Raw genomic sequence first — 12,359 nt, 5'->3', positions numbered from 1 at the left:
TATATGCGATATTGTATATTCCATGAACTTCTTCTAAGTGTCATTTTACAGGGGGAAAAAACATTAAAGCAGTGGAGATATATATACTTTTACACAAATAAATAAAAGCATATAAATATATAAATGTAAATACATATCTATATGTAGGTACTTTTGTTTATACATTTATATGATTTAATAGTTAAAATACTAATGCTATATGCTGTTTTAAATAAATTAGATAGTGATAAGTATCACAACGCATAATTTTTGAGGTACATATGTTAACACAGAAACTGATTTTAGCCATTTCTTTTTGTTATATCATAGGAAATTCTACAGGTCATTTCATAATGATTTTGTGCTTAAATTCACATAAGGAGAATAGAATATGTCATATAAGAACATTGAATAGAAGATACCATAAGCAGTTATAGCTCTGAGAGGGGTAAAGTTAAGAGAATAGAAGAAATAAAACATTGAATTCTTCAATGTTTTTCTTGGGCCGCTCCCGCGGCATATGGAGGTTCCCAGGCTAGGGGTTGAATCGGACAGCAACGCAGGATCCGAGCCGCGTCCGAGCCGCGTCTGCAACCTACACCACAGCTCACGGCAACGCCGGATCGTTAACCCACTGAGCAAGGGCAGGGACCGAACCCGCAACCTCATGGTTCCTAGTCGGATTCGTTAACCACTGCGCCACGACGGCAACTCCGAATTCTTTATTGGTTCTCTGCTAACAGTTGCTGTGCGTTTTGGTTATAAATTGTGTTAGGTCAATGTTTTTGAGGAAAGTATCTTTCTTGTAAGGTCCTTAAATGCCTGTTTCACCTGCTGGTTCCTCAAGGTGTAAATAAATGGATTCAGCATAGGAGCCACAGAGGTGTTGAGCACGGCCACCCCCTTTGTCAAAGCAACCCCCTCCTTTGCTGAGGTTTTCACGTACATGAAGATGCAGCTTCCATAAGAGATGGAGACAACAATCATGTGGGAGGAGCAGGTTGAAAAGGCCTTTTTTCTCTGTTGGGCTGAGGGGATTCTCAGCATCGTCCTGAGGATGTAGCAGTAGGAGAGGATGACCAGCGTCAAGGTGGACATGAGAGTCAGCACAGCCAGAGCAAAGCTCATGAGCTCTAGAGTGCTTGTGTCTGTGCAGGAGATGTGCAGTAAAGGAGCAGAATCACAGGTGAAGTGGTCGATGACGTTGGTGTCACAGAAATCCAGCTGCAGCCCCATGGTCAGTGGTGGAAAGATCACCAGGAAACCCGCCAGCCAAGAGCTGCCTACGAGCTGGTAGCAGACCTTGTGGCTCATGATGGTTGGGTAGTGGAGGGGCTTGCAGATAGCCACGTAACGGTCATAGGACATTGAGGCCAGGAGAAAAAACTCTGTTGAGCCAAGGAGGATAAAGAAAAAGAGCTGAGCAGCACAAGCATTATAGGAAATAGATTTGTCGCCTGTTAGAATGCTAACCAAAAATCTCGGATTACAGACGGACGTAAATGAGATTTCTAAGAAGGAGAAATTCCTGAGGAAAAAATACATGGGGGTCTTCAGGTGGGAATGCAGCAGGGTGAGAACGATGATAGTGAGGTTTCCAGTAACACTCAGCACATAGGTGAGAAGTAAAAAGAAGAAAATCACAGCCTGTAGTTCTGGATTGTCGGTCAGACCCAGGAGGATGAACTCGGTCACGGATGTTCTGTTTCTCATTTCTGGTGGTGGTTTTTTTTTTTTTTTTTTTTTTTTTTTTGTATGTGTGTGTGTGTCTTTTTAGGGCTGAACCCGTAGCATATGGAGGTTCCTAGGCTACGGATTGAATCAGAACTGTAGCCACTGGTCTACAGCACAGCCCCAGCAACACCAGAACCAAGGCATGTCTGCAACCTACACCTCAACTCACAGCAGCACAGAATCCTTAACCCACTGAGCACTGAGAGAGGCCAGATATTGAACTGCATCATGGATACATCAGATTCGTTTCCACTGAGCCACAACGGGAACTCCCAGGTGGTTGATTTTTGACAAATCTTACTGGCAAAATCAAGACAAAGTATAAGTCCATTAGACAAGCCTAAATTATATCTGTCACTCCTTTTGGTAATGATTTTTTGTAATGATTGTATTTTCACAGAATGTATATAGCCTTCTATATTTATAGTCTCTATTTTCCCTATATCTGTACACATATTGCAGGTGTGCCTTCTGCTTAACATCAGTCTTCTTACTCTTCATATTGCCCTCCGATTCATTGCTCTGTGTTTACTCTGCCTCCATTTATTTCTGTTGTTACTTGGGAAATACAGTGATTGAACCTGAGCTCTTTTCATGCTTCATTGTTTAGCTAAAATATAGAGGAAATTATGCTTTTCTTATGTTAACTTTTCCAGGCATAAAATTCTTACCTATGATGGAAATCAGTGATCAGCCCAGCCCTATTTAATATTTTCCAGGAATAATCTATGTATTCTTTGGGAAAAGTAGTGATTTCTACCCTTGTTGTCTTATTTATTTCCTTTGTCTCTGTAAAAAAATCTAGAGATTGAGTCATTAATGTATTATAAATTTTAATTTATATTAAACAATGGCTTATGTAAATATAATTCATATTTCCAATTCCATTACTCTATTCTATTTCCAAAATTAATGGAGCCTCTTACTCCCTATCTTTATTCTTGATTAACTAAAAACCAGGAAAATGCAATAAACTTAGTGATTTTTCACTCAATTGTTTCAAAATTACCGATAAAATAATTTTTAAAAATTTAATAGTTCAGTATCAAACAATATGTTCACGAAATATGTTAATGAAGCTTGGAAGTACCCATATGTATTATTTACATACTTGGCATATGTTATTTAGAACTATCTTGGATTCCCACGCCAGGAATATGCATCAGGCCTTGTAAATGTACCAACATTAAGGAAAGCATACCACATTCCACATATTTTTTAAATGATAAAAATCACTATTTGAAATCTTTTTACATTTAAGTTTACAGACTTAACTATGGAACACACATATTATGTAGAGTTTATATACCCTATATATAATGAATATATATAGAGAGGGGAAGACAACAGAAGGTAGTAATCAGTGCTTTTAATGAATAAGTTGAAACATCAGTTAAAAATAAACTAAAATACTTACATATTGTCCAAAGATGGATGAGTAGTGTGAAGTACTGAATGCAGACTAAATGCACTCAATTACCATAAATCATAAGACAAGCAGTAGCCTGATGCTTCATGGAGAAATAACTGTTTTTCCCTCTCTTCCCACAAAGCTCTATGTTCCTTCATAAAAACCTTCAAGTTTCATCTCAAAACATCTTGTGGAACAGTTTCCTCATGCTTTTCTTCATCATTGTTCCAAATCTGAAATCCTAAAATACCCACCTGCTGTCTTAAAACCAACTTTTCGTATGAAAGTTATAAAAGAAAAATAATCTAGAGCTGTTTTTTTTGCTGAGCTGTTCTGATATTTCACAGAGATCCATTGCCATTTATATTCCTTACGAAAAAAGTTAACCTAGCACTTTCAATGTGTTTAGCTATAGACATACTTTTTTTCTTCAGAAATAGTCTATGAGATAAATTCTTAAAGACCTTTGGGGAAATAGTAATAGGTCACTGATGAATCATGCGCAAGCGCAACTTTGGTGAGTATATTTTAATTGATATTATGGGACCTGTGTCCCAGGAGAAGACTGGGGAAATTATCCAGCAGGGTGATGCCCAGGTATTTGGGGTGGGGGGATGGTGGGAAGCTTAGCAAAAATAAACCAATGGTTTCTGATGATCACGTTCCTATGATAGATAAATAATTCTTAACACAGTGTAGTGTCTGTATAAAATCTGAAAGGCAAAGCAGGCAGAAGACTATTAGTGAAGAAACACCTGTTTCATTTTGTATAAAATAATTTTAAAATTATTAAAGTCTTTTAAGCTATATCATTTCTGCTAACATTTCCTTAGGAAGTATTTCTCCCTTCATCAGTTGAGCTAAATAACTAGTATACATCTAAAATTAGAAACAATGAAACTCTCATCTTTATGTGTCTATATTATTTCTAATGTGTTGGAATAAAACCAAAGATACATTTTAATGTCTGCTAAAGCTATAAGCAAATTAAGCACAGTTTATTCCATAGTGAATAAGTACAATGCTGAAATATATAACTTCTTTGAAATAATATCTTGTTGAACATATATAAGTTAAAACTAGGATATTTAAATAATTTTTTTTTTTTAACTTTTAAGGCTACACCCGCGGCTTATGGAGGTTCCCAGGCTAGGGGTGAAATCAGAACTACAGCTGCCAGCCTATACCACAGCCACAGCAATGTGGGATCTGAGCTGCATTGACCAGGCAAGGAACAAGTTCACAGGAAAAATGGCGTATGGAAAGTTACTTGAATTGGGAAGTAGACTGGAATTTGCACTGATTCACTGAGTCAGTTGGGAGAATTCCCTTCCCCTTTCTGGGTTTACTTTCTTTAACTCAAAAGTGAGAAAGTTAGATTACATCAAGAGTGCAAATAAATCTCATCTCACAGCTCAACTCTTACAACACTGACTCTGTGTTGAGAAGAATTCTGGAGTCATAGCTTCATTCTTCAAGAAAGAATTTTCCAACCTATTTGTAATTATTTGCCACAGTCATGGGAAAGGGATGTTCAGGGCAAGTCTCTTTTATTTGCTATTCCTGCAACACGGTATATGTATAATCCCCCTGGATGGAAAATTCAGTTATTTTAAACACCTTAATAGTTTTTTTGATGCTGGAGACTAGAAAATTATTTTCAACCCCTCTCAATAATATAAAATGATACCCACACCAATCTTCTACAAAAATATGAGATTATAGGCTCTGTTCTTGGATATAAAAACTATATGTAAAGCACTGAGACTAGTCATTCAGTTTACTAGGGTTTTAAGTTCCTTCCACCATGTTCCTGCATGTGAACTCTGCCACACTTTAATAAACTACAGTGTGTGTTGGAGTTCCTGTCATGGTTCAGCAGTAATGAACCTGACTGGTATCCATGAGGACATGGGTTCTCTCCCTGGCCTCACTCAGTGGGTTAAGGATCTGGCATTGCTGTGAGCTGTGGTGTAGGTTGGAGAGGCAGATTGGATCTCATGTTGCTGTGGCTGTGGCATAGGCTGGCTGCTGCAGTTCCAATTCAACCCCTAGCCTTGGAACTTCCATATGCCGCAGGTGTGGCCCTAGAAAGAAAAAAAATTTTTTTTAAATTAAAAAATAAACTAGTGAGTGGAATCAAACACACAAATAAATGGTTTTTGCATCTAATATGATATTAATAAGTCTTGGGAGTGTTTTGTAGCCACAGCTCTTCAAACTTGGTATAGTTTTTTTAGTAATTACTTCCATATTTTATGTATATATTCACATATATATTCATATTATCTGTTTATATATGAATATTTGGTAATTAATACTTTATCCTAAAGATTTCAAGAGTATTTTAAATATAATTTTACATAGTACTAAAATTACATTGGTGTCATATAATTATACAATTTTATGGTTTTGTAAACATTTGGAATGTTGTAACCTTACATTTTTGTTTGCTTCATATTATATTATATTAGAATTGCAGAAGATTTTTTAGTAATTAGCTTTGTATCAGTCTTACTGTTTTCTTATTTTTTTTTGTTTTTGTTTTTTAGGGCTGCACCCATGGCATATGGAAGTTTCCAGGCTAGGGGTCAAATCAGAGCTGTAGGTACTGGCCTACAGCACAGCCACAGCAACCCAGGATCTGAGCCACATCTGTGACCTACACCACAGCTCATGGCAATGCTGGATCCTTAACCCACTGAGCAAGGCCAGGGATTGAACCTGAGTCCTCATGGATGCTAGTTGGGTTCCTTACCGCTGAGCTACAGTGGGAACTCCTAATTACTATATTTTCATTCCTCCTAATTAAATAGCATGATTGTTTGAAAACAGCAAAGCTGTGTGAATTGTCTTTGAATTTCCCTTCTTATTTGAGTACCCATGAAATTGGGTTCTCTTACCCCTATATGTGTTTAAATAAGTGTGTAAACACTCTGCACTGATTTTCAGTAATTTCATGAACTGAGTTTTATGACTATCCACCTCTGTCTATTTAATGCTAAAACTTTCTGATAATGTGATATGTCAAAAAAAATGTCACCGCATGTAGGGTAAAAGCAGTCATTCCTGATAGTAAGTCATTAATTGTTTTATTAATAATTAGTAGTAATTTCTGTTTGTATCAGTCATTGGGAGAAATCACCCTCCCAAACTGCTGCAGTCTATCACAATTTAAGTTTACTGTTCAATAGAAAATGTGTAACCTGAGAAGATGTAGATAAATATTTTTGATGAAGCAGAGCTGGAGGAACGTAACCTGGACAGGTTGAATAACCCATTATCACTGGGAGATAATTATTTATCAGCTATTTTTCTCTTTACAGATTCTGACTATCTGACTCAATAGAATAAGGAAATAAGAGGAGGGATGGGGCAGAGTCCTTTGGTAGAAATAATCCTAAAGCACGGGTTTCTAAGCCTTGAATTTAGGTTTTATTTCATTCCTTAGTGGGAGGTTGTTGTGAACTTCATTTTGCACCATTTATTTTCATGTGGGGTTTGAACAGGCTATCTAGAACTTTCCACTTGTCTTTTGAAATTTAAGACCAATGTTTACCTCAGTCACACTTCACATTTCCCTGTGTTTGACAGTGTGAAATAGATGAATACAAGGACCTGGGGAAATTATTGGAAAAAAAATTACTGAATACAGAGAAATACTTTGGAAATAGAAAAAGGGAATTAAAAAGAGGTGTAAAATGCCTGTGAAATCGTTGACCACCCTATTTAATGTGAATTCTACCTTCCTTTCCTTAAAGTATTTCAGTTTTGTTCATAGCATTTTCACTTACTAAAATACTAGGTAATTTAATTTTCTGTGAGGTTGACACCTTAATATGTATTATCCCTCACTAGAAGTAAGCTAGCTCCACAATAGCAAGAATTTTTTTTCTGTATGCTTTATCCCCTTCTGTATACCTACCACCTAGAACAGTAATTGGTATTTATGTGTGGTTAATTTGCGGTTTCAGCTGTAGATTTCATAGTGATTAATGCTTGTTTGATAATAACATCTTTTGGGTGATGTCCTTAAGGGCCTGTCTTACCTGCTGGTTCCTTAAGGTATAAATAAAGGGATTCAGCATGGGAGCAACAGAGGTATTAAGTACTGCCACCCCTTTGCTCAAAGCGACACCTTCTTTTGCAGATGTTTTTACATACATAAAAATGCAACTCCCATAAGAAATGGATACCACAATCATATGGGAGGAGCAAGTAGAAAAGGCCTTTTTCCTTTGCTGGCCAGAGGGGATCTTGAGAATTGTTCTGAGGATGAGTGTGTAAGAGAGAATCACCAAGGCCAGAGTTACCATGAGTGTAAATACTGCTAAGAAAAATGCCATAAACTCTAGAAACTTTGTGTCAGTGCAAGCAATCAGTAGCATAGGAGAAGAGTCACAAGTGAAATGGTCAATGATGTTGGAGTCACAGAAATCCAGCTGGAGGCCCATAATCACCGGGGGAAAGATAATGAGGAAACCAGCCAGCCAGGAGCTGATGACAAGCTGGTGGCAGACTTTGTGACTCATGATGGTTGTGTAGTGTAGAGGTTTGCAGATAGCCACATAGCGGTCATAGGACATCACAGCCAGAAGAAAAAACTCTGTGGAACCCAGAAGGATTGAAAAAAATACTTGTGTCATGCAAGCGTTATAGGAAATGGTTGTGTCTCCCGTTGCAATGCTGATCAGAAACCTAGGAATACAGACCGTAGTGAATGAAATTTCTAAGAAAGAGAAATTCCTGAGGAAGAAATACATAGGCGTCTTCAAACAGACATTTGATAGCGTTAACATGATGATGGTCATGTTTCCACTACACTTAATAAATAGGTGAACAACATGAAGAAGAATATCACAGCTTGTAACTCGGGGTCATCCGTAAGTCCCAGAAGAATGAATTCTCTAATTGTTGTTTTATTTGGCATGACTGAACTCTGAATTCTGCAGATCTGTAGGTAAAAATAAGAGTGGATATCATCTCCTGATATGATTGTCTAATACATTTATAGCGCTCTTATTCTGCACAAAGAACAGTAAGGCATGCATTAACAAGAAGAAAAAAATTGTTACTGTCAGAATCGCAAACTCTTATCAGAATGTATTTAGTAGCGAAAAATTATCTGTGTTTTATTACTTTAAAAACTTGGAGTTTAATCCAAACTTGGATTATTTCCTGCTGTATACTTTTTATTAGTTATTTAACACATAGATGTTTGTTTTTTACAGTCCTAAAAATGAGTAACAATGATAAAACTGCTTAGCATACTTCATTGGGAAGTAGTTCACTGGGAAGATTAAACAAGATATTAAGTACATAGTATTTTTGAAAACATATTGTCTATAAAATTCTACAGGATAATTTTGCTTTTGGAAAACTTATTTTTGAATTGGAAGGCAATCTTTTTCTAAATAAGTTTTTGTCTAAGTAAAAAGTTAAACAGAAAATGTTGCATTTATTAATTGATTCATGGAAATCAGTTCCCTTTGCCTTTATGGAAAATTGATCGTATTCACTCCTCTTTGACTAAATGTGACACAAGCACAATGCTAGCCCTCATCAAGAAACAAAGCCACAGTGTAAAAGTTCCAGTTGGACTCCTTATATATAGTCAATCATGTAAACAATGAAAAAGATCATATTATTTCCTCTATGATTAAATAATTTTTCCAGCAATTTATTGCATGACAACCTTCATCAAACTTGGCTTTCAAAAATAAATATTTGGTAATTTCATTGTTTCTCAAACTATAGTTTATTTCTCAAACTATAGTTTTTGAGGTTCTGATTGGGAAAGAAAGTGTATTGGAAGAAAAGTAATAACAGCAATAATAGCAATATATATAACAAACTATACAATATATATAACAAATTATACAGTTTTATTTTTATTTTTATCATTAATATTATAGCAAAGATCTCGAGAAGCTTTGACCCTCTGCCACAAAATGTTCTTGGTAGGTCCTATTAAGAGACTCACTTTGCAGCTGAGGAAATTGAGGTACAGAGGTGGTATGTAACCTGCCCAAGGTCACATGAGAAGTATATATAGGTGTTAGCATCCATGTCTGTCTGCCACTGCATTATTCGTAGTGCTTAACACTGATTCTGATTCATTTTTTGATGAATTAAATGCCACATTAATAATTGAGTAATGTGTATCCAACCTTGATTAGAAGTGGCCTCAAAATCCAGAGACTTCATTAGCTGTATGGATTTAGCTCAGCATTTATGCATCAACTAATCAGAACCAGTCAATCCTGACAGATACAGATACTAGGAATAATGATTGTCCACAAAATGGGAACTTTTAGGTCATGGGAATTTTGGAATCCCAGTGAGGTAGATGCTCAATATCTTGATGTGCCTGCTACCAGTACTAGAAAGAGTACTTTCTAGCAGATTGATGATAATTGAACTCTGAGGGTAGACTGATTTCATAACAGAATCAAGGTGTGGGTTGTTAGGACTATGTGAATGACAGAAACATGGGATAATGCATCCTGTGGCTGGTATGACTATACTTGGTCACATAAGATTAGAACTCGCTGAAAAAATTCTGAGTCCCTCTACAGGCAAGTGTGATATATGTATGATCTCAGCTGTGACAAATTTAGGATGCTATAGGAAGAGAAAATAAGAATTGACATAATGTCCCCATGCTGCATTTCAAAGAGAGTAATTAGCATTATATGATTTCTAAAGATAATTAACATTGCAGATAAAGAAGAAACATATTTTCATGCTAGTCCTTGATGGAGCCAAATCATAGTTTAAGCTGAAATATTTTTCTGATTATCTTGGGAAGAGAAATGCAATGTTTAGATATAAAGGCTTCCTTCATTTTTACACATTTTATAAACTAATTTACATTTGTGTACTCACTATTTCAAATTTAAAGATTTTTGTTCAGATATTCCTTGTCATAAACCATCCATTTCTCAGTCAAATAATCAGTCTGTAAGGAATCCAATGAACAAACTTCCAAAAATATTTTGTTTGGAAATTTAAATGTCATGTGTTTCACGAATTTTCTGAAACTGCTCAGTGGCACAGTTTTCCAAAAAGCTCTTCTCCAAAAGAAACAGAGTATGTGTGTGTGGGGGGGGGGGGGATAATATATATATTTGAATATAAGGTCACAGAAAGAGTTTCTTTTTGAGGGAAATATAAAACCTCTCTAGAGATGGAAAACTAGTGCATTTACAATGCAATTAATTTTAGCAACACTTTTTAATGAGGTCCCCTTGGGAGTCATTATGTATTGGAAGGATATAGAGTTCTACCTACAATATTAGACTCTGAATGAAACAAAGAGAAAAGCTGATGAAAACATTATCTCTTCCTTGATTATTTTTCAAATTATTTTCCTAATTAGTATTTTAAAAGAAGAGAGACTCTCATTGGCTGTCTTGCAACTTTCAATCAGAAAACATGAATATGAGGTAGAAATTTAACTGGGAAATAGAAGAAATCCCAACCTAGGTGATTCTGTAGTACAAACAATGATGAGTGTTTTTTTAAGTATAGCCGAGGTTCTCTGTGGAAGGTTATGCATTGTTAGTTGAGAGATTTAAAATGTTATAGATACTTGCATTCTTGGATTTAGAGAGAATAGATAAAATGTGTGACCTGAGTGGGTATTTTACACTTGAATTTTAGTTAAATTAATCAGCTAATGAATTCCAGGATGTAATTAATGGTGTCATGGGGATGCCAGACCATGTGGTCAATGCTCTACCAAGAAAATCAAAGCTAAAACAATAGCTGTTACTTTGCAGAATAGGGACCATTTATAGGACTGGAGGTAATGATTATGGTAAATACTGCTCTATTATCAGGCATTGGTATTCAAGATAAAACCTAATAGCATGAGGCTCTCTGGGGGAATGATCTCATTCTTATACCAACCTCAGCCAGGAAATCTCTGACATTTGAACAGTGGATCTACTCAGTGATATTTGACTGAATTTTCTTCTCTTTTTCCCTTCCTTCCTTCCTTCCTTCTCACAGTAAAGAAAGGGTATAGAACTAAACCTCTGGGAAAAAAAATTCACCTGGAAAGAATATTTTTGTCAATTATTTAGTGTCACTTTTTCATGAATGATTCATAAAAGAAAAAGAAGAAAGCAGATGGAAAGCTCCTTGACTTTGTTCTTGACCACACTTTTTTGGCATAAGCAACAAAAGCAAACATAAACAAGTGGAACTACATCAAAATAAAAAAGCTTCTGCACAGCAAAAGAATAAAAAAAATGAATAGGTAGCCTGAAAAATGGGGGAAAATATTTGCAAACCATGTATGTGACAAGGGGTCAATACCCCAAATATATGAATAACTCATACAACTCAGCAGCAAAACCCAAATAAATCCAAACCCAAATAGAAAGTAGGCAGAGGATCTGAATAGATATTTTCCCAAAGAAGACATACAGATGGCCAACAGGTACATGAAAATGTTCTCAGTATCCCTGATGATCAGGGAAACGCAAATCAAAACCACAATGAGATGTCATCTCATCCTTGGTAAAATGGCTGTTATCAACCCGCCAAGTAGCAAGTATTGGAGAGGATGTAGAGAAAAGGGAATTCTTTTGCCCTGTTGGCAGGTGTATAAGTTGGTACAGCCACTAGGGAAAACTGTATGGGGGTGGGCCGGGGTTTAAAAAACTGAAAATAGAATTACCATATAATGCAGAAATTCCATTTCTGGTATTTACCTGAAGGAACTAAAAAGACTAACTTGACAAGTATCTGCACTTTCATGTTTACTGCCACATTATTTACATTTAGCCAAGCATAGGAACAAGCAAAGTGTCCCCTGTTGGATAAATGGAAAGGAATCCACAGACATGTCCTTTTTGAATAAGAGGGAGAAGGTGTAGCCACAGCACATGCAATTTTAGGAGTTTGTCTGTGACTAGTTGAATGATTTCTTACATTTAGGAAGATGGGATTAAGCACCAGATTTTAAAATGTCTTTATAAATTTAGATGTAAAAGATGTGTAAAAATAGTACAGAGCTCCTTATATATTTTGCTCAGCTCTCTATAAGGGCAACATCTTATATAGTCATGAAACATTAGCAAAACGAAGAAACTAATTTTGTTATACTACTAATAGTTAAAGTACAGCTTTTATTCGGATTTCATCAGTGTTTCTCTCAATGCCCTTTACCTGTTGAGGGTCAAGTCTGTAGTCCTTCATTGTTTTAGAGATCAGGTTTCTAAGC

General features: G+C 36.0%; 2 protein-coding genes across 2 annotated transcripts; both read right to left on the bottom strand.

The window, feature by feature from the left end:
- On the bottom strand, positions 617–1,705 carry LOC106507488 (olfactory receptor 6C76). The gene has a single exon (XM_013988289.2). The coding sequence runs from the start codon at positions 1,690–1,692 to the stop codon at positions 751–753; it is 942 nt and encodes a 313-aa protein (XP_013843743.1). The 5' UTR covers positions 1,693–1,705; the 3' UTR covers positions 617–750.
- LOC110260672 (olfactory receptor 6C65-like) lies at positions 5,841–10,173 on the bottom strand. The gene is given in 2 exon segments (XM_021091755.1): positions 5,841–7,943; positions 7,946–10,173. Coding segments are annotated over 2 exon segments (936 nt in total). The 5' UTR covers positions 8,055–10,173; the 3' UTR covers positions 5,841–7,116.

The sequence above is a fragment of the Sus scrofa genome, chromosome 5, assembly GCF_000003025.6.
Source record: "Sus scrofa isolate TJ Tabasco breed Duroc chromosome 5, Sscrofa11.1, whole genome shotgun sequence".
Lineage (NCBI taxonomy): Eukaryota > Metazoa > Chordata > Mammalia > Artiodactyla > Suidae > Sus > Sus scrofa.
The sequence above is the reverse complement of the archived record's forward strand: the minus strand, read 5'-3'. Positions and strand labels throughout refer to the sequence as shown.

Excerpts from the sequence above, each read along its gene's own strand:
- LOC106507488 (XM_013988289.2), bottom strand. The coding sequence starts at position 1,692 with ATGAGAAACAGAACATCCGTGACCGAGTTCATCCTCCTGGGTCTGACC.